The sequence below is a fragment of the Cannabis sativa genome, chromosome 9 (assembly GCF_029168945.1).
Source record: "Cannabis sativa cultivar Pink pepper isolate KNU-18-1 chromosome 9, ASM2916894v1, whole genome shotgun sequence".
NCBI lineage: Eukaryota > Viridiplantae > Streptophyta > Magnoliopsida > Rosales > Cannabaceae > Cannabis > Cannabis sativa.
The window spans coordinates 53,375,717-53,397,801 of record NC_083609.1 but is presented as its reverse complement, the minus strand read 5'-3'; the positions used below and the strand labels follow the sequence as shown (position 1 = coordinate 53,397,801).

General features: G+C 37.2%; 2 protein-coding genes and 1 non-coding gene across 3 annotated transcripts; 2 read left to right on the top strand and 1 right to left on the bottom strand.

Annotated features, from left to right (window-relative positions):
* The first annotated feature begins 8,145 nt into the window (after positions 1–8,145).
* On the top strand, positions 8,146–8,252 carry LOC115721500 (small nucleolar RNA R71). Its single transcript, XR_004012519.2, has one exon. It is a non-coding gene; the product is annotated as a small nucleolar RNA R71 (small nucleolar RNA).
* Positions 8,253–15,578: 7,326 nt separating this feature from the next.
* On the top strand, positions 15,579–17,374 carry LOC115723471 (uncharacterized). The gene is made up of 3 exons (XM_030652963.2): positions 15,579–15,763; positions 16,311–16,616; positions 16,715–17,374. Exons 2-3 carry the CDS (start codon positions 16,332–16,334, stop codon positions 17,057–17,059), a joined length of 630 nt encoding a protein of 209 aa, XP_030508823.1. The 5' UTR covers positions 15,579–15,763; positions 16,311–16,331; the 3' UTR covers positions 17,060–17,374.
* A 547-nt stretch (positions 17,375–17,921) lies between these two features.
* LOC115722722 (MDIS1-interacting receptor like kinase 2) lies at positions 17,922–19,747 on the bottom strand. Its single transcript, XM_030652007.2, has one exon. It carries the CDS (start codon positions 19,487–19,489, stop codon positions 18,053–18,055), a length of 1,437 nt encoding a protein of 478 aa, XP_030507867.2. The 5' UTR covers positions 19,490–19,747; the 3' UTR covers positions 17,922–18,052.
* Between the last annotated feature and the right edge of the window lie 2,338 nt (positions 19,748–22,085).

Genomic DNA, 22,085 nt, shown 5'->3' with positions numbered 1-22,085 from the left:
ACTGCAATCTCTTATTTCTGTTTTTGGGATATATGGAAAGAAAGCAAAATAAATGTCTAGGCTTGCTTGGTTAATAGTGCTTATGGTATAGTATAGCCTAAATGACTTCTCATCTACCCATGTACCTAAGCCATGTGATTTTAACCGAAAAAGACCTATTGATTCCAGGTAGAAATTTGTCAACATTAGTGGAGAGAGGTATGTCATTCAAACTTATTGATCATGTGTTAGTGGGATGTTGGAAAGTTAGAACAGTTGTGATATTGATGGGAATTGCGATGCTTTATGTTTGTATGAATTACTTACTTGTAAACTGCACATTCAACTTAGTTCTTAGAGTTGGCAAGTTGAAATTCTGGTTATTGAGGGATTGAAGTTGTGCAGGTGGTGGTAACAATTTAATTGTTGGAAAGTTCAGCTATCATTTTTAGTTTTTTAGTTTAGTCTTAGTTTACTCGGGGACGAGTAAAGAGTCAGTTTGGGGGAGTTTGTTAGGCTATTTTTAGCCTATGTTTTGGATCCAATTTATGTGCATTCTTAGCTGTGTTGGGACGGAATTACGCTTGTTTTCTATGTTTTCAGGTTCTTTGGAGTAAAAGAGGTCTCGGGTGCAGAAATTCACTGAAAGACGTGCTGATGCCGAAGAAAAACTTCATATTTTGAGTTTTTGCATATCTGGCCGCGGCGATGAAGAGTCTCGCCGCGGCGAGATACGAGAAACAGAAAGTGCCTAATTTTGGCACATTCTCGCCGCGGCGAGAGGAAGTGTGGCCGCGGCGAGATCCCGTACGGACCGGGGGTAATTTCGTCCATCGAACCCTAAATTTCAAGTATAAATAGAAAACTGCGATTGGAAGTCAGGGAGAGCGATTTGGAACCCTAAAACACAGCTGAGAGCGGCAGGAAGAGCGTAGAGATTCAAGTGAAGATCCAGAATTCACCCTTAAACAATTCTTTTCTTTATTCCTCTTTAATTTATTAATGTTGAATATTGCTATAGGAATGGTTATGGATTTGTTTCTGAACTAAATTTCCCATTTAGGGAGGATGATGATTGTTGTTTAATGTTTTGCCTAGTTAATGTTTAATTACCATTCCTCAATTCTTGTGTGTGAAATTATCTTAATTTGTGTTTAATTTCATGTTTAAGATTGATCACCTTGTGCATGCTTTATGATCTCAATTCAAAATCTGAAAAGTGAGAATTGAGAATGCTAAAATTAAGATAATCGATGTTCTATGTGAAACGAAAGTATTTACATGACTTATGTGACGAGGAGATTATTGCTTAATGCTGATTTCATGTTAGTTTAATTAAGGAATTAATTAGATAACATGTGATTTAGAATCTAGAAGATCTGAAAGGAGCTAGGTTATTTTATAATCTGTCATTCACCCCAAGAATAGGATAGTAATTAATCATTAACAATTTGGGTAAACAACAACAGGATTCTCCTCCCTATTGTCTCATCTTGCTCAACTTTAAACTGTGTTATTAAGTTTTCTGAATTTCTTTCAAATTTTACTGTTTTTAAACCATAATTACTTTTGATTTACCGAATAGAATCATAAGTATAATTTAGTGGTACTTAATCCAATTCCCTGTGGGAGCGACCTCACCTGTGTGAGATTTTACTACTTGATTGCGTATACTTGCGTAGCGTTTAAAAATATAGCAACAAGTTTTTTCCTTGAACTGGCGGTTGACCATGAGGATGAGGAGGTTTGAAGCGCAGAACAGTCGCCAAAGTAATAGGGCGCTGGGGCGGTACCTTTGTATCATATGAGTACTGTGGTACTCCATGTTTCTCACAGAGGTCAGTGATTATTCCAGCCAACCCCAGTCCTCCACCGGAAGATCCCTCAACCATAATATCAAAGGTTGTTCGAACAATATCCCCCACATTCAGATTATACCCTTTCATAATACCATAAACCCATTTAAGTCTGTCCATTTGAGCATCAGAAAAATGCTTGTTGGGGAGCAGCCTTGCACTAACAAAGTATAGCCAAGCCTTGGCCACTGGATTGAGTTCACATCGGTATAATTGGTATGGTACTCCACTAAGCTCATGGAACCTAAGGCCAGGATACCCTAGAGTCTCAGCCATATCCACATAATTCGTACTTCTATTATAGAATTGTTGTTTCAATTGTTGTTCTTCATAAGTGAAAGTTCGGAGATCATAAAGGGCATGAATAGCGTCTACGGTAGCAGGCACTCTAACCCCCCTAACTCTAACTTTTCCCTCTTCTCTTTCAGGCCAGTTGGCTAAAAACTCCAAAGCTAGAGTTTGATTACCACGCTCAGTGACATCGACGAACTTAGTCCACTGCCTCTCTAGGATTTGATCCCTAATAGATGCAAAAGCAGGGGGAATATTGGCAGTTTGGCTTAGGTTGACTATGTCTATCCCTCTATCTTCAATGAACGCCCTATCTTTCAATTTTAAAAACCTCTCTTGAGCCTCCACGTTGGCAAACCTAACTCTATCAAGGTTAGGGCGTCCCCTAGATGGGTTGGATGATGAAGCTCCCTCTTCATTGACCCTTGACCTCTTTGGACCCATAACTCCCAAATTTTTTTCTAACTTTCAAGATTTTTCAAAATTTTGACAGCACTTCCCCTTAAAAATTGACTTCCCGGGATTAAAATCCCTTTCAATTTAACCCAATTCTATTCACACAATCAATTTCAACAATGTATATAGCAAAAATCCCAAATATCCACCAAATAATTCAAAACTATCCAACAAATTCAGAAATTTTTCAATAAAAATTGGAATGGAAGTCTTAGAATCAATACCTCAATGAAAATCACTCTTTAGTCAACCTCCATTGATGAGAACCTTGAAGCTTTAGGGAAGAAGAAGATGAATAGTGATTTTTCTGAAATTTGGGTGAGGTTTAGGGATTTTGGAATGGATTTTTAGAGGAAAAGAGTGTTAGATGAGAGAAATAAGAGATTATGATGATTTGGGATGAAAGTTTATGGGTGATTTTGAGGAAAATTGGTTTGAATGGGATTAGATGAAGAAATTAGGGTGAAAAGAGGTGGTTTTCGGCTGGGAGAAGAAGGTGTTTGAATGAGGTGTGATTTTGAAATGTTAGGGTTTTTGGGATTTAAAAAGGAAAAAACTGACCTCTCGCCGCGGCGACCATGTAGCCTCGCCGCGGCGAGAATCCGTGGATTTAAGGCCTGTTCTGGAAGTCTTATCTCGCCGCGGCGACCTGTAGCCTCGCCGCGGCGAGAATCCTCCAAAATACTCTTCTTTCTGTAAAACAATTCTGGCCGCGGCCAGACATTTCATGGCCGCGGCCCCTGACCCAAAACCAAAAAAATTTTTTTTTTTTTTTTTTTTTTTTTTTTTTTTTTCGGTAACGAAACGAATGAACATCAAGAAAAATAACAGTAAACTTAAAAAGAGAGTTCAACTAAATCAAAAGAAAACTTGGGTTGCCTCCCAATTAGCGCTAACTTTATCGTCGGCTCGGCCAGACGTTGATCGAGATCTTCAAAGTGGCGCCAGAATCATGGCGGACTTGGTTTGATCAAATTGACCCCCCAAGTAGAGCTTTAATCGTTGTCCATTCACTTTGAAAGTATTAGGACTTTCACCTTTTAGTTCCACTGCTCCGTAGGGAAACACTTTGATCACCGTAAATGGCCCTGACCACCTTGATTTTAATTTACCAGGAAACAACTTTAGCCTTGAGTTAAAGAGTAGAACTTGTTGACCAGGTTGAAACTCTTTTCTGACTAGATTTCTGTCATGCCATCTCTTAGTTCTTTCCTTGTAAATCTTGGCGTTCTCATATGCTTCATTTCGAAATTCTTCCAACTCATCCAACTGTAGTAGTCTTTTCTGCCCAGCAGCTTTTAAGTCCATGTTTAGAGTTCTCATTGCCCAATAAGCTTTGTGTTCTAACTCTACCGGTAGATGACAAGCCTTTCCAAACACCAACCGATATGGTGACATCCCGATTGGTGTTTTGAACGCTGTTCTATAAGCCCACAATGCGTCATCCAACTTTCTTGACCAATCTTTCCTTGATCTCTGCACCGTTTTCTCCAGAATCATCTTTATTTCCCGGTTAGAAATCTCAGCTTGGCCATTACTTTGCGGATGATAAGGTAGAGCTGTTCTATGACGAACACCATATCTCGAAAGGAGTGCTTCGAATTGTTTGTTGCAAAAGTGACTCCCTTCATCGCTTATGATTGCTCGGGGAGTTCCAAACCGAGTGAATATGTTCTTTTGAAGGAACCGAAGGACTGTTTTACCATCATTAGCTGGTGTGGCTGCAGCTTCCACCCATTTTGACACATAATCCACAGCTAATAGGATGTATAAATTGCTAAACGATGAAGGAAAAGGACCCATAAAATCTATCCCCCATACATCAAACAATTCAACTTCCAAGATTCCTGTCAAAGGCATTTCGTTTCTCCTTGAGATGTTTCCTGTACGCTGACAACGATCACATGCCTTCACAAAAGTACTAGCGTCCTTGAAAAGTGTTGGCCAAAAGAATCCACTTTGCAACACCTTGGCAGCTGTTCTAGTTCCACTGAAGTGTCCCCCACATGGTAAAGCATGACAGTGATTAAGAATAGAATACATCTCCTCTTCAGGCACACACCTTCTTATTATCTGATCTGCACAGTGCTTGTAGAGGATTGGCTCTTCCCAATAATAATGTTTCACCTCAGAAAAGAACTTCTTTAGTTGTTGACGAGATAGCTCAGGAGGAGTGATATTGGCAGCCAAGAAGTTAACATAATCAGCATACCATGGTACCATCAGACTTTCCCTCACACTAAAGAGTTGTTCATCGGGAAATTGTTCATTTATTTGTACCTCTTTTGTATTCTGACTTTCTTCCAGCTCTAGTCTTGACAAGTGATCTGCCACCAAGTTCTCAGTACCCTTCTTGTCTTTTATATCTAGATCAAATTCTTGCAAAAGAAGAACCCATCGAATCAGTCGTGGTTTGGCATCCTTCTTAGTCATCAAGTATTTGATTGCTGAATGATCTGTATACACTATCACTTTATTACCAATTAAGTAGGGTCGAAATTTGTCACAAGCAAATACTATGGCCAGCATCTCTTTTTCTGTAGTAGCGTAGTTTAGTTGGGCATCATTCAAGGTTTTGCTTGCATAATAAATGGTTCTGAATACCTTGTCAACCCGTTGTCCCAAGACTGCTCCAATAGCATAATCACTTGCATCGCACATGATTTCAAAAGGTAGTTCCCAGTTTGGTGTAGTCACAATCGGTGCTGAGATTAACTTCTCCTTGAGAATTTGGAATGCTTCAAGACAATCTTTCCCAAATTCAAAAGGAACTCCACTAGCAAGAAGATTGGATAGCGGTTTGGCCACTTTGGAGAAATCTTTGATAAATCTTCTATAAAACCCGGCATGACCCAAAAAGCTTCGGACTCCCTTCACTGAAATTGGAGGAGGCAAGTTCTCAATTGTAGATACTTTGGCTCTGTCAACCTCAATACCTTCTTTTGAGATTTTATGTCCCAGCACTATTCCTTCTGTAACCATGAAATGGCACTTTTCCCAGTTCAGCACCAAATTAGAGTCTTCACATCTTGCTAAAACCAACTCCAAGTTACTCAGACATTGGTCAAACGATGAGCCAAACACTGAAAAATCATCCATGAACACCTCGATGCACTTTTCTATTAAATCTGAAAATATAGCCATCATACACCTCTGAAATGTTGCTGGAGCATTACATAGCCCAAATGGCATTCGTCGAAAAGCAAAAGTACCATATGGACATGTGAATGTTGTTTTCTCTTGATCCTCCGGTGCTATAGCTATTTGGTGATACCCTGAGTATCCATCAAGGAAACAATAGTACTCTTGTCCTGCCAACTTGTCTAACATCTGATCAATGAATGGGAGTGGAAAGTGATCTTTTCTTGTGGCCTTGTTGAGTTTTCGGTAGTCAATGCAAATTCTCCATCCCGTGACAGTTCTAGTTGGGATGAGTTCATTCTTCTCATTCTTCACCACCGTCATCCCTCCTTTCTTTGGAACAACTTGAACTGGACTCACCCATTTACTGTCTGAAATAGGATACGCTACCCCGGCATCTAACCACTTCAAAACTTCTTTTCTGACAACCTCCTTCATTGGTGGATTCAATCTACGTTGTGCATCAATGGTTGGTTTCACTCCTTCCTCCATTAAGATTCTATGCATTACAGTTGAAGGGCTGATCCCTTTAATATCTGCTAAAGTCCATCCAATGGCTTTTGAATGCTTCCTTAAAACCCGTAATAGCTTATCTGTCTCTACAGAAGATAGGGAAGAAGCCACAATAACAGGAAGTGTCTTATTTTCACCCAAATATTCATACCTGAGATGCTCTGGTAGGACTTTTAACTCTAGTTGAGGAGGCTTTTCAGTAGATGGGGTAGGCTTTGTTGGTATGACTCCTAACTCTTCATAATATTTTCTATTCAACGGTCCATAAGAATCGAGCCACATAGCATATTCAAAAGCTTCCTTACCATCTTGTTCTACCACCTCTTCTTGTACCAAAGTCAGATTAAGAGGGTCTTCAGCATGTGTCTTTGTCTCCACCAACTGATCCACCACATCAATTGCAAAACAGTTGTCACTAGCTGTAGGATAGGTCATTGCTTTGAGTACATTAAATACAACTTCATCTCCTTGTACCCTTAGCTTTAACTCTCCTTTCTGAACATCAATTAGTGCTTTCCCTGTTGCCAAGAAAGGTCTCCCCAGAATGATAGGAACATTACTGTCTTCTTCCATATCCAGAACAATGAAATCAGCTGGGAAGATGAACTTGTCCACCTTTACTAACACATCCTCAATGACTCCTCTAGGGTGAGCTAGCGATCGATCTGCCAATTGAAGAGTTACAGTAGTTGGCTTTGCTTCACCTAGCTGCAATCTTTTGAACACTGACAAGGGCATTAAGTTAATACTGGCTCCCAAATCACATAGTGCATTTATCCCTTCAATTTTACCAATAGTACAAGGAATAGTGAAACTCCCTGGATCTCTGAGTTTTGGAGGGAGTTTCTTCTGTAGAATAGCGCTACACTCTTCAGTTAGAGCCACTGTCTCATAGTCTTCCATCTTCCTCTTCTTTGACAAAATTTCCTTCATAAACTTCACATAACTTGGCATCTGCTCTAGAGCTTCAGCAAAAGGAATGTTAATGTGAAGTCTTTTGAAGACTTCTAGAAAGTTGGTGAACTGCTTGTCTAAGCTTGACTTTCTCAGCCTCTGAGGATATGGTATCTTTACATGATGATCAATACTAATCGGTGGAGACTGTTGTGGTGGTGCTGGGCTATCAGTAGCCTTCTCTGCTGTCGGTGTTGGTTTTGGCACTGGTTGAGCATTTATTTCTACCTCTACCTCAACTGGTTGTGGTAACTCAGGCCCATTATACTTCTTACCGCTCCTCAGGGTAATTGCCTTGCAGTTTTCTTTAGGATTAACTTCAGTGGTGCTAGGCAAATTTCCTTGAGGGCGGGTTGCTACCTGAGTTGCTAGCTGGCCCATCTGAGTCTGCAGGTCTTTAATTGAAGATCTAGTTTCAGTCATGAATTGGAGCAGTAAATCTGTCTGCAAACTAGAACTTCCACCAGAGGATTGTTGCTGATTAAACTGTTGGTTCTGATTTCTTTGTTGATAGAACCCACTATTTCTTCGGTTGTTATTCTGGTTGAACCCATAATTGTTGTTGTTGTTGTTCTGTGAAAAATTCCCAATGGCCTTAGCTTCATCCATTGGCAAATCATCCACATCTGCTCGGCACTCCGAAAAGTGATGACTTCCTCCACATAACTCACAAACAATTTGGGCTTGCTTAGCTTGCCCTGCAATGATTTTAGTCAATGCCTCAACTTGAGCTGTTAACTTTGTGATGGCATCGACTTCTAACACACCAGCTACTTTCTTGGATTGACTCCTTTCAGTTGGCCACTGCTGGTTGTTTAGAGCCATCTCCTCCAATAGATCATATGCCTCATTAGCACTCTTTCTCATAAAAGCTCCACCAGCTGCTGCATCTATTAGAGTTCTAGTATTACCAACCAACCCGTTGTAGAAGTTGTGAACCAGCATCCACTTCTCTATACCATGATGGGGACACCTCCTGATCAGATCTTTAAACCTCTCCCAAGCCTCATGGAGAGATTCATTATCTTGTTGGCAGAAATTATTAATTTCTCCTCTTAGCTTTGCAGACTTCGCTGGAGGAAAGAACTTTGACAAGAATTTTGTTGCCAGATCATTCCATGTAGCAATAGAATTCGGTGGCAAAGAATTCAACCAACTCTTGGCTCGTTCTCTGAGAGAGAATGGAAACAACCTCAATCTAATGGCATCGTCGCTAACTCCATTAACTTTAAAAGTTTCACAAAGTTCCATGAAGTTAGAGAGATGCAAATTAGGATCTTCAGAAGGGAGACCACCAAACTGAACTGAAGACTGCACCATTTGAAGGATGGCAGGTTTGATCTCGAAGTTGTTTGCATCCATCGCCGTGGCCTAATACATGACTGCACTCCCGTCAGAGTAGGGAGAATGTAATCTCTCAAGCTTCGGCCATTAGCTTGATCTTCCACAGCGCCACCATTATTACCATTATTACGCCCATTGTTCCCAACATTATTGTTCACATTGGCAGCCATGATTTCTGATGTTTCAGCAGTTGCTGAAACTCTTTCTTGCCTCTTGTTCTTTCGATTCTTCCTGCAAGTTTTCTCAATTTCAGGATCAACTGGTAATATGACTGATTGTCCTTGACGGCGCATGCACTTAGGATTCCTGAGATAAATAAAGAAAATATTGCAAGAAAAAGGTTAGAAAAATCAGCAAGAGAAAATATACCAAAGTAGAAGTTAGTATAATTTTATGTAATATTAATCTTTAAACAATTCCCCGGCAACGGCGCCAAAAACTTGTTGCGATATTTTGCACACGCAAGTGTACGTATCGTTTAAAGTAGTAGACTCACTAGGAGTGAGGTCGATCCCACAGGGAGTGTAGTTAAGTACGTTAAAATTAAACTTTTACTTCTATTTGGTTAAATAAAAAATAAAGAAAGAATTAAGAATAAGAAACTAGTAAGAAACAATTATACAAGAAAATTTAAAGTTAATAAAAACTAGGGTGTCGATTTCAATTGTTTCTATTGAATATGGTCTAATATGATTATTTCCCTAATATTAATTCCAATGCAATAGCAGGTTTACTAAGGTAATTTATAGTCTTCTCAGATATATAAACCTCAATTACATGCAAACTTTCTACTCTCGTGATAAATTTAACATGCAATAGGCATTAAACACAGAAACCCTATAAGCTATCTAAACCATATAGGTACTCTCGTCCTATATCGAAATTCAGTTCTATTCTACTATAGCATATTTGACACTCACTTCTCAGATCTCGCATCAAAATCATAGACAGTTAATTGGTGATCAAGCAATTAAAAGTAATTAAGCACAAATAAAATAGAATACATAGAAATTAGGGGGAAAATTAATCATATTAAAACCATAAACAATGTTAAACAATATCCATCTAACCCTAATTAAAGTGTTTAGCTACACATGTTCATGAGAGCACAATCACACATATTAACTTTAAGAAAAGAGATAAAAATAGAGAAGAGAAGAATGCTGAAAACCCTCTGAAGAATGCCTCCAATATTGCAGTTGATCTCTCCACTTTCCATCTGTATTCTCTCTGTTTTTCTCTCTAAAATTGCTTGCTGAAATCAACTCTATTCTTCCCTTTATATAGGCATTGAAGGCCTAAAAATATGGAAAAAAAACGCAATATTTAAATTCCCATTCGGATTTGAATTTTTGGGAAACCTCAAACGAGATATTTTTTTTTCTGCTGCGTTGGCTGATAGTATTTTGGCCATAACTCTCTCAATATTGCTCGGAATTAGACGATTCAAGATGTTCTGGAAAGATAAAAGAGAGATCTAGAACTTTCATGTTTTGACTTTTTCCAAAATCTGAACAGAACATCGTCGAATTAAGGCTTGAAGTTTCGGCTTCCACAATTTTCTCTATTTTAAATATCATGATATTTTTTATCTTTTTCCCATCTTTTTCTCTGATATTTTTCTAATCTTCTTCTATTTTAAATCTGTAAAAATAAAAGATAACAAGCGTAAAAATGCTCCAAACACGATTAAAACTTAATTAAAAATATACTAAACTTAATCTAAAATTAATACTAAAAATAACCTAACAAAAATTCACAAAGTAGACATAGTCTAACTTTAGAATTATAATTGATTAACCAAAATCAACTAACTGAGTCTTACAAGCAGTATGGTCTCAACTAGTATGGGGACCATGGGTCTATATATCCGAGCTTCCAATAAGCAGATCAAGAATTTATATCCTAAATTCACTGACTTATTAATTCTTCGTTGAATCCACGCATAGAACTTAGAATTGCACTATCAGTATATAGAACGCTCTATATGTTCCACGGTATAGATACATCATTAGTTATCCATTGTTATAATCCTAATGTGATCAATGATCCTCTAATAGATGATCTACATTGAATAGGCACTAAGTTACCGTTACACCTTCAATGTATTTTATCCTTAAAACACTTAGCTCCGTATAAATGATATTTCAACGATGTGAAATGAGATCTCCACCATTTATCTCTGTTTAGCCAAGCTCGAAGGATATCATCATTTCACTTCTAAATTCCTATAGAAGTTATAGATTCCATATTTATGTTAGCGCTCCCACTCAATTATACTATCATGTTCCCAAAATGTACGTATCACCCTGACCCAAAAGTAGGCTTAACTAACAAATCATAGAACATGTATAATACTCTTGAGATCGAACCTAAACATATCAGGATTAAGATCATTTGATCCAGGATCAACAGGTGATATTGAATTGAATAGATATTACGGTAAATTTTAATATATCTAATCAAAGTTCAATATCGGTCCCTTCCGATGTATACTCCATACATCCGATGCTGATAAACTTTGCCAATGCCCTGGAAAGGACATAACACTTATCCAAGGTGTAAGAATACCTATCGCTGATTATCATGTCAGTCTAAATCCAGTGAACTGACAAATCAGGGAATAAACTTTCGAACATATAATTAAGATTATATTCCATTGTGCCGACAACACTATAATCATTAACAAATTGATATGTTCTGGACTTAAATAGAATTCATACATTATATACATATAATCTTGAAATAAATCATGTGAACCATGCAATATAAAATATTGTTTCTGATCTTTATTAATAAGTAAATCTAATTATATTGAAATGAGTTTTATTTAGGGCATAAAACCCAACAGTCCAGCTCTGGATCCGGGTCCGGGTCCCGAGTCCCGGGTTCGGGTCCCGGGTCCAAGTCCGGGTCCGGGTCCCGATCTCGGTCTGGGTCCGGGTCCGAGTCTGGGTTCGGGTCCCGAGTCTCGGGTCCCGGTCCGGGGTTCGGGTCCCGGGTCCTGGGTCTGGGTCCGGGGTCCCAAGTCCGAGTCCCAAGTCCGAGTCCCAAGTCCGAGTCCCGTGCGGGTCCGGGTCCCAGGTCCGGGTCCGTGTCCAGGTCCGGGTATGTGTCCTGGTCCGGGTCCGGGTCCAAGTCCCAGGTCCGGGTCCGGGTCCGTGACAAGGTCCGGGTCCTGGTCCGGGTCTGTGTCCGGGGTCGTGGGTTTGGGTCCGGGCCCCGAGTCCTGGGTTCGGCACCGGGTCCAGGTCTCGGGTCCCGGTTCCGTGTCCAGGTCCGAGTCCGAGTCCGAGTCCCAGGTCTCGGGTCTGAGTTCCAGGTCTGGGTCCGGGTCTGGGTCTGGGTCCCGGGTCTTTGTTCCGGGTCCGGGTCTGGGTCCGAGTCCTGGGTCCAGGTCTCAGGTCCGGGTCCCGGGTCGCGGTCCAGGTCTGGGTCCGAGTCTGGGTCCTGGTCCGAGTCCAGGTCCCAATGGATCTGAGTCTTGAATTAAGTTTTTTTTTTAAAAATAAATTAAAATCGGGTCGGATCAGATCCGATCCAGAAAAAGATTAGGCGGGGCGGAGCGGATCTGATCCAAGATCCAATAAGTATCCGAATGTTTCGGATCAAAAATGATCCGTCGGGTCGGAGCTCCAACCTCCTCCAACTAAATGGATCTTTTTGACATGCCTATTTGGAAGAGAGAAGGAAAATAGGAAAGACAGAAAATATTAATTCGCAGGATTGGAGAATTTTTTTTTTTTTATTAAGCTGTTTGGTAATGAGTTAAAAAATAGAAGGAAAGAAAAATTGTAAATCATATGTGTCTACAATCACAAGATGATTTTTTTTAGAGAAATAAAAGTATCTGAAAATACCACATTCGAGCAGAACACTAGAAGGGGAGGAGATGTAAAGCTTTTCATTAAGATGATTTCTTTATTGATGACAAGCTTTACTACATGAAACATTAATCAAGTATAATCGAGATTCGAGAGCATGCATACAAAACCAGACTTGCTCAGAAACTAGTACAGACATCTCAACACACTCAACTCTGTTACTAGTTATACAAAGTGTTCTCTCACTCTCAACTGAAAGAAGAAATTTTTCTAATCCTCTAGTAACAACATCTATTAATATAGCCACAAGTTGTAACTAGTAACATAACAAATGCTCAAAAGTAAAAAATATTCCAAAAAAATTATAATTAATTTTCTCTCTATTTATAGAAACATAAAATGTGCTCCCACTAAGTCAAAAGTGATGCCTTCCTTCAGTATCAGGTTATAAATAATTTATTAATTATTTTAATTTAATTTTAAATTAATTACAATTGCTCAATAATATTCTTCATATATACATTGCAAATATTAAAACGATTAAGTTTTAAACGATTTAAGAATAATGTCACTCATGGAGGCTTTACTATGGGTCCTATTGTTCCGAGTAAAGGTTTGCGACAAGGTGATCCGCTTCCTCCATTTCTCTTTTTGGTTTGTGCGGAGGGTCTTTCTTGTTTGCTGAAATATTACGAGAGACATCATCTTTTGACTGGATGCCGTGTGGCTAGAGGTGCTCCAATGGTGTCACATATGCTCTTTGCGGACGATAGTTATGTGTACTGTAAAGCTAATGAAAGGGAAGCTCAAAATGTTATGCGCTTGTTGCAATCCTATGCTCTTGCTTCTGGACAACAAGTTAATTTTGCCAAGTCTTCTGCTTTCTTTAGCAAGAACACTACGGCGGATGTTCGTAGTAGAATGTGTGGTTTAATGGGGTTGAGAGAGGCTTCGGATGATAGCTTCTATTTGAGTCTCCCTTGCATTATGGGTAGAAATAAGAATGCCATCTTGGGATTCTTGAAAGAGAAGATGAGGAAGAAAATTTTTAGTTGGGAAACTAAATTTCTTTCTAAAGCGGGTAAGGAAGTGCTTATTAAGTCGGTTGCTCAAGCATTGCCTAGCTATGCTATGAGTGTTTTTCTTTTGACCCAAGAGATTTGTTCAAGCCTAGAAGGAATGATGGCTAAGTTTTGGTGGAAGTCTCAATCTAAGAATGCAACCAAGGGTGTGAGTTGGGTTAGTTGGAAACGTCTTTGTCAACATAAGAATATAGGGTGGTTAGGATTTCGTGATCTTCGGGATTATAACCTCTCTTTTTTTGGTAAACAATGATGGAGATTACTAACTATGGAAAATACGCTTGTTGGTAAGATTTACAAAGCTCGTTACTATCCTAATGGCACTTTTCTTACTGCTGATTTGGGACAAAATCCCAGTTTCATTTGGAGGAGTATTTAGGCTGCTCAAGGACTGGTTAAACAAGGTGCTAGAATTTCAATTGCTGATGGTTCTCGAGTTAATGTTCTTAAGGATCCATGGCTTCCTCATGATTCAAATCCTTATGTCATTACTGTGAACCAAGGGCTTCAAAATTAGTTTGTGGCTAGTCTCATGAATGTTGCAGAAAGATGTTGGGATGTTGATCTTCTTTCGGACATGTTTGTGGAAAGAGATGTGGACTTGATTCTCAATATTCAATTAAGTGATTCTGTGGATAGGGATTCTTAGTATTGGAACATGGAATCATCGGGGTTTTACTCAGTTAAGAGTGCTTATAAACATCTTCAATCGAGTAGAGGAAACTGGCTTTTTCTGGAAGACAACAACTGCTGGAAATTGTTGTGGAATCTGGCAGTTCCCTCAAAGGTTTGTTATTTCTTGTGGCGAGCTTGTTCTGGTACTCTTCCAACGAAGACTCAGCTCCACACGAAGCACATAAATGTTGATCTTTATTGTGCATTCTGTAATAGAGAGCAGGAGTCAATTTTCCACGTGCTACTGGGTTGCAATTTCACCAAATCCTGCTGGTTTTTTTTCTGCAGCAGCCGTGCCTATTGCTGGTGCACCAGAGGACTTTGCAGCTTGGTTCTTTGGTCTACTCGAAGGGAACCAAGTTGATGTAGTGGTGGACGCTGCTATGATCAGCTGGAACATTTGGAAAACTCGAAACGAGTTACTGTGGGAGAGGAAAAACCGTTCAGCTTTGGATGTAGTGAAGTCGGCAAGAACAGTCCTTGCAAATTGGAAGATTGCTAACTTTGAATCGCCCCATGCTTACTTTGCTACGGGTGATGTAACTAGAAGTAATCTGTGGGCTAAACTAGATCATGATACTGTTAAGGTGAATGTCGATGGAGCTATCTTTGAAGCACATAAAAAGTTTGGCTATGGTTGGGTAGCGCGGGATAGCAATGGTACACTTATTGAAGCTGTTTCAGGGAATCGTCTGGGTTGTATTCTCCCTGAAATTGCTGAGGTAATTGGTATCAAGGAAGCGTTGAGTTGGATCAAGGGTAAACCTTGGGATAAGGTGGTTGTTGAGTCTGACGCTCTAGTTGTTGTCCAAGCAATAACTAGTACTACTCATATGCCATCTCAGTTTGGCTTGTTTGTGGAAGACTGTCGTTCAATTTTATCTACTTTAAATAATGTCCAAGTTAAGTTTGTTAATCGTTCTGCTAATAGGACCGCCCATTGTGTTGCTAGGGGGTCTTGTTTTTCGTCAGATCGAATTTTCCATGAGCATAACGCTCTTTCTTCTTTAAGAAATATTGTAATTGCGGAAGCAAGTTAATTATCAATGATAAATTACATTTTCAAAAAAAAAAAAAAAAGAATAATGTGACACTAATTTGATACAGTTCTAAAGTAAAAAATATAGACAAATTCTGAAAATATACATCTTTTTAGAACTATTGTATTTTTAGAAATTACAACTAATAAAATGGATTTCAACAAATTTAAATAGTTAAATAGACCTTTGTAATCATATCTGCTGTACTTTTTTTTTTTTTTTTAAAAAATCATATATGCTATAATACACGTAATTAAAATTATTTAATAAAATAAGCAAAAAAAATATTCACAGCAATTTTTATAATTTAGGTAGAATTTTTTTCAAGAGTAATCGAGAAAAAATTTATTTTTATACAAAAAAAAAAAAAGAATTAAAATAAATAACATACGACCCGATAAAGAAAATAAAAAATAATAATAGGGGAAGAAAAAACTTATTACAAATAGAGATATTATTAATAACACACATATTTTCCATTATTCGTTAATTAATGTTGTTCGGTTACTTAGAAGAGAGCTTCTCTCTTGACTGACTCACTCTTCATCTCCTCCGGTCAAGCCCAACTACCATTCTCCACCGCTTTTCTACTTTTCATCTCTTCATAGGTAACATTTCATTTCTTTCTTTACATGCTTTTATTATATAAATATATATATAGATTCTCAGTCCCAATATGAGCTTTTTTTGAAGTAATTTTTCACTATTTCAATTATTTTGATTTTCTTGTTTTGACAATTTTGTTTTATACTAATGTTAATTGAAAAAAAAAAAAAACAGAACAAAGAATTCATATATTATGTAATCTTGTTCTTTACATGGTTTTATAAGTCTTTTTATATGTGCATCCGTCCATGTATATATTTTCCATAGGAATTTTTGATTAGTTAATGTACTGAGATTAGATTTGATGGTGAAAATTACAAGAAAAATTAATACTTTTAGTGGAGTTAATTTCCCAAAGGAATGATATGAATAAGTTTGGTTTTCTTGGTTTGAAAATTAAAGAATTCATTTTTGTAATTGTTGAGAAAAGTAGAAGTACCAAATCAAATACAGTACAATAAAACTTGGTAAGAATCATAATAACAAGACATAATCGTACCATTCTACTAATCTTTGACAGACCTGAATATGGTAGATTTTTGGTTGTAGAACAAGAAAGAAGCATAAGATATGTATGTTTTCATGGATCACTATACAATTCTTGGGTTGCCAACTGGCAAAGAAGGTGCTAAGGTTACAATAGAAGAGATAAGAAAGGCATATAAAGCAAAGGCCCTATTGTTGCACCCTGATAAAAACTCACATGATCCAAAAGCCAATGCTAAATTCCAGAGGCTCAAGTGTTCATATGACATACTCAAGGATGCCTATGCTCGAAAACTTTTCGATGAGCAGCTACAAATGAATTTTGAACATGATGAGGAGAGAAGGAAGATGGAATCTGATCTTGCTAGAGTAATTCTTTTTTTGTGTGTTTTTCCTGTTTTATTGATTACTCCTTAATCAGGTGAATTGTTGTAACTCTTTTGTGTTATAATGTTTGTTATTATTAGAATAAAAAGAAGGAAGAGAAGGCAAAAGCAGCTGTAGCAAAAGCGAAAAAAGAAGCAAGAGCAGCAGAAAAAGAAGCCAAAAGGGCAGAAGAAGTTGTGAAAGCCATAAATGAAGCAATGGCAGCAGAAGAAGCAGCCGAAAAAGCGAATGATGAAGCGGAAGCAGCTGTAATAGCAGCAGAAAAAGCCAAAGGAAAGTCTAAAGCAGCAGCAAGAGCTGCAGCGAAAGCCAAAGAAGAAGCGGAATTAGCAGCAGTAGCAGCCTCAAAAGCCATTGAAGAAGCAAATGCAGCAGAAAATGCTGCAACAAGAGCAAGAGCAAGAGCAAAAGCAGCACTGAAGTGAAGGCTTACAAACTTGGGCCCTTATTATGACCAAATCCCATCATAATTTTCATCTAATGAGAATTAGATCTCAACTCAAAACTCATGAAAATTATAATGGGATTTGGTCATGACTCATGCCCAAACTTGGCATTTTTTGGTTCTCATACTAGCCAAGACTGTGGTTCTCCATCTTCCAAAATTTTGTGAAAGCAAAATAAGTTTGTGATTCATGAGATATTTGTCACCACTTGTCAAATAATTATTTCCAAATTTATTCTTGATGTCAAAACTAGTTTAATCAATGTATATATACAAAAAGATGTTGATTGTGATTTGAGATAGGTCTCCAATCTAAGGCACACTACAAATTTAGGGGCTTGACCCAAGCTCAACTACCTATCTAAGCGTGAAATAATTTATTTTTTTTTATAATATTTTAATAATTAACATTATATGGATTACTAAAAATTTGTTATATAAAAGTGTGTACATGTCAACAATTCATTATGACAACTAAGATATTTTTAAATAGATAAGTAAAGAACCAAATAGAATGAGAGTTTACGCAATTTTGTCCTAAAAATTCGATTTTTGTACTTCTGTTATTTCAAGTGATTTTATCGCTAATAACCCTTTTGTGATTATGACTTCCCTCTTTTGTTTTTACCAGCAAACAAATTTTTTTTGACGTACCAGTTAAACAATTTAATTTTCTTTAAAAACTGAAGAAGAATCGTAGGACAATTAAAAAACAAATATATGGCACATTGTCACACAAACTAACAAGAAAATAAAGAAATAATAATAAAACAAACAAGTAATTATAAGTCTACTAGAATTCCATGACCATAAATAGAAATTTATTACATTAAAAAAGACAATTTATTTGCTTAGAAATATTTATTATTAAACTAGAAAAAGACAACATGAACTCACAGTCTTATCATTTAACAGAAAATATTGATTAATTAACTTCCAAATTCCAATACTAAAATATACTAAGTTCCACCATTTAAGCTTTACAGGGTGACAATGGAGCTCCACAAAGACAATCATTCCCCAAAAATACACTCGCCGGAAACTTATTCGCCGGAATAGCTCCACACAAATGATTATGACTCAAATTTAGTTTCCCAACCCCTGTAACAGCCTTAGGAACTTTCCCAAAAATCAAATTCTTCGACAAATCCAAATACTTTAATGTCTTCACTATCTTCAACTTCTCCAAATCGAACTTCAATTTGTTACCCGATGCCCAAAAACCCACCAACAATTCCGTTCTGTTCAGTAACCCGATCGGACTACCAGATATCTCGTTCTCCGATAGATCGATGAAGTCGTAGAAATGTGTCTGCGATGGCTTCCAATCATCGAGCTTCATTTTGATTCCACACTTGGCAAGTTTCAGAGAATATATGATCGGAGAAGTGGTGACCCATTTGGGGATTGTTTTCAAATGGAAGTTGTTGTACGACAAATCTAGTGATTCGATTCCTTTAACTTTCAATTCAGGAAATGGGTCGGTGAGATTATTGTGAGAAAGGTCGAGATTGAATATCTTGGTGAGATTCACAAAGGTTTTCGGTACAGTTCCTGATAATTTGTTGTGTGAGAGAAAAAGGGTATCGAGTGCCTTGAATTTTCCTAGAAAATCTGGGATTTTCCCTGTGAAAAGATTGTGGTTTAGCTCCAGGAAAGTTAGTTTTGGGTACAAGGTCGAGATTGAATTTGGGATTTTCCCGGAAAATTTGTTGTGAGAAAGATTGAGAAACCTAAGCTCTGGAAATGACCCGAAAATTTCTGGTAAAGGACCCGAAAACTGGTTTCGATCCAAATACAATAAAGTAAGGTTTTTTAGGTTTCGGATCACAGTTGGGAAAGACCCAGTGAAGAGATTCCCACCGAGTTTGAGCTGAGTTAACTGAGTCAGCTTCGAAATTGAACTCGGAATCGTTCCAGTGAATCGATTCCCGTATAAGCTAAGGGCACCTAAACGGGCTAAATCCCCAATGTTTTCAGGTACCCGACCCGAAAGCCTGTTGTTCTCAATGTAGACAAAATCTATGTTGGGTAGCTGAAAAAGCAGACCCGGAAATGGACCTGTGAGGTTTCGAAGATCTTGAAGGTAAAGACCGCTTAAAAATCTGAGCTTTGCAAGAGATGGTGAGATTGTACCAGATAAGAAGCTTTTGGGTTGATCGGGTTGACCCACTAACGAAAGCTCCGTGACCCGGTTGTTGATCCGACAGTTAATACCCGGCCAAGAACAACAGTCAGTACCTTTTTTCCAAGAGCTGAGGATGCCTGAAGGATCAGCTGTGATACCAGATTTGAAGCTCAGTAGAGCTGATTCGTCATCCACGTGGCAGGCGGCTGAGGCATCTTTGACACAGTGGTGGGTGAGAATAGTGGTGATGAAGAGGAAGAGGGTGAGATGAAGTTTGCTCATTTTTGGGTTTTGGGAGAAAACTAAAATGATCCAAGTGAAGATAAGTGTTGATTGTGATTGTGAGAAGCTTTTATTGAAGATTGGATTTTGTTGACAATGTTGACTTTGACTGTGTTTAAATAAGTGTAGATGAGATGAGTAATGACATTTGCACTTAATTATATATTGGAGTGTATCACATAACTTTTCTAAGATTTAATGGTGTGGTGTGGTGTGGTTGGTACTAGTATGGATATTTTTATTAAAGATTAGATTTTGTTGAAGATGTTGACTTTGACTGCTTGCGCTTAAGAGTGTTGTTGTGATGTGAATAGTTAAGTTGAGTAAATATTAGGACTCAAAATAAATGATCACATGGATAGATTTGGGAGGTGGCGGCTTGTTAGCCATTAATTTTTAATATAACGGATAATTATTAATTAAAGAGTTATATTATCAAACTGATAACTATAATAAAACAATAGATAGCAGCCATGCAAAGTCTTCCTTTGGCTGAAAAAGTAATTTTTTTTTTGAAAGAAATGTAGTTTTATCATTTTAAAAGATTTTTGTTTAAAATATTATTTAAAGAAAGTATTATTATTAGACATCAATGACGTAGCACATTAACAACGCAAAATTAAAATTGAGGGGAATCTTATCTTTTTTTTTGTTTGAGGATGGCAAAAAGTAACCTTTAAAAGTTTAAATATTAAAATTAAAGGTGCTTATGAGATTTGAACATTTGACCTCTATTGTATATGTAAGTTAGATTAATCATGTTAGGAAAATATAAGATATTAATAGAAGAATGATAACATGATGAACAAAGAAACTAAGAAAATTACAACTTTATACAATAAGAAAGAAAAAGATTATAAGGACTATAAATTAAATTAAAAAATGTTACAATTTTAAATCATAAAATACAAATAAAGATAAGAACAAAGTTATAACTCAAAACAAAACATACACGTAAATGTAAAAGTAATGTGAGAATATATTATATAGAATAGAGTTTATATATCTATTTTATATAAAGTATACCTATATAACTGAAATTTTTGGTTTTTGAGAATTTTATGAGTAACTTTTAATTTTTATTTAATAAAATAATAAAATATTATTTATCTATAATAAAATAATAATAAATATCCTAAATTAAATATTTGAATTTGAACTGATATTAACAATCACCTCAATTAAATATCCTAAAACAATTGAATCACCTCTGCCCTCAATTAAATATTCTAAAACAATGGAGAAAGAAAAACAGAGCCTTTTAGACACAAACCCACAAAAAGTTTTCTTCTTCAATATCAAAAACCCACAAAAAGTTTTCTTCTTTTACAATCTCTTACTCTAAAATTTCCATAACCATTTCAATCTAGGCTTTGTGTGCCGTGGATCGAGAACCATGTGTGGTGGAGCTATTATCTCCGACTTCATCTCGACGAATGCGCCGCCGCGGTCCACTCGTCTCACCTCCAACTATCTCTGGCCGGATCTCAAGAAATCCAACTCCGGCAAACGTTTCTCGAAGAAATCTCATCTGAGATCGGAAATCATTGATCTTGACTTCAAGGATGAATCTGATGTTGAGTATTTTGATGATGATGTAGTTGATGTTAAGCCTTTTGCATTCACTGCTCGTAACAAGCCAACCGTATCTCGAGGTAAGACCGATTATTTGTTGTAACAAACTGAGTTATTTTCTTTTATTGAAGAAATTCAATGCACTTATTCTTATAACTAATCAGTATGTCTTTTTTTTTTTAAAGTCTGAAATTTGTAGTCAGTCGTAGAATGTTTTTAATTACTAATATGTATTATTTCTGGCTCAAAATTATAATATATGTATTTTTAGAGTTTATATTTGTGAATGTTTTTTTTTATTTATTTTGGGATTATTATTTATTGTCTGAATTATTAGTTACATGTTTTTTTTTTTAATTATGACAGTTGCCTCTTCTTGAGATTTTTATTGAGTTCGATGGAATAGCTTACAAAATTTGACGATCTACGGCATTTATTTATTATTCTATGAAATATGTTCTTATAGCATAGTTTGGTGAACAAATAGGTAAGTGAAGATGGCAGATGCAGAGGATATTCAGCCACTTGTCTGCGATAATGGAACTGGAATGGTCAAGGTATTAATGTTATTAGTCATTGTTTAAAAGTTTCCCATTGAATCATTGATCTTCTGTGCAAAAGCTAGCTAAATGTTACTCGTAAGTGTGTAGAATTTGCCAATTGACCATGAATTATTGTGATCTTACGCCCTTCAAATGTCCACGAGAGGAAGAGAGGAAGAGAAAATGTCCACGCCCACCAAATGTTCAGTGACGAGAACCTGAATGCTTGTTCTGTCATGTGAGAGACAACACATGGAAAATTTGTAAATAAGAGCGTAGACAGAAAATTATCGAGTAGATATGGAAATTTTGGTTGGATTTTGGGTTATGTAATTTTTTCTGTTCTCTTCTAATATCTCTTGCTACTCTTTCCTTTGGTATGTTTCTTCCCTTGGGCCCCAAATGTTGCTGCCAAATCTGGGATCCCAACTCTTATATCCCAAACGTTACTTCTAATAACCACTTAATTTGCTCTGAAT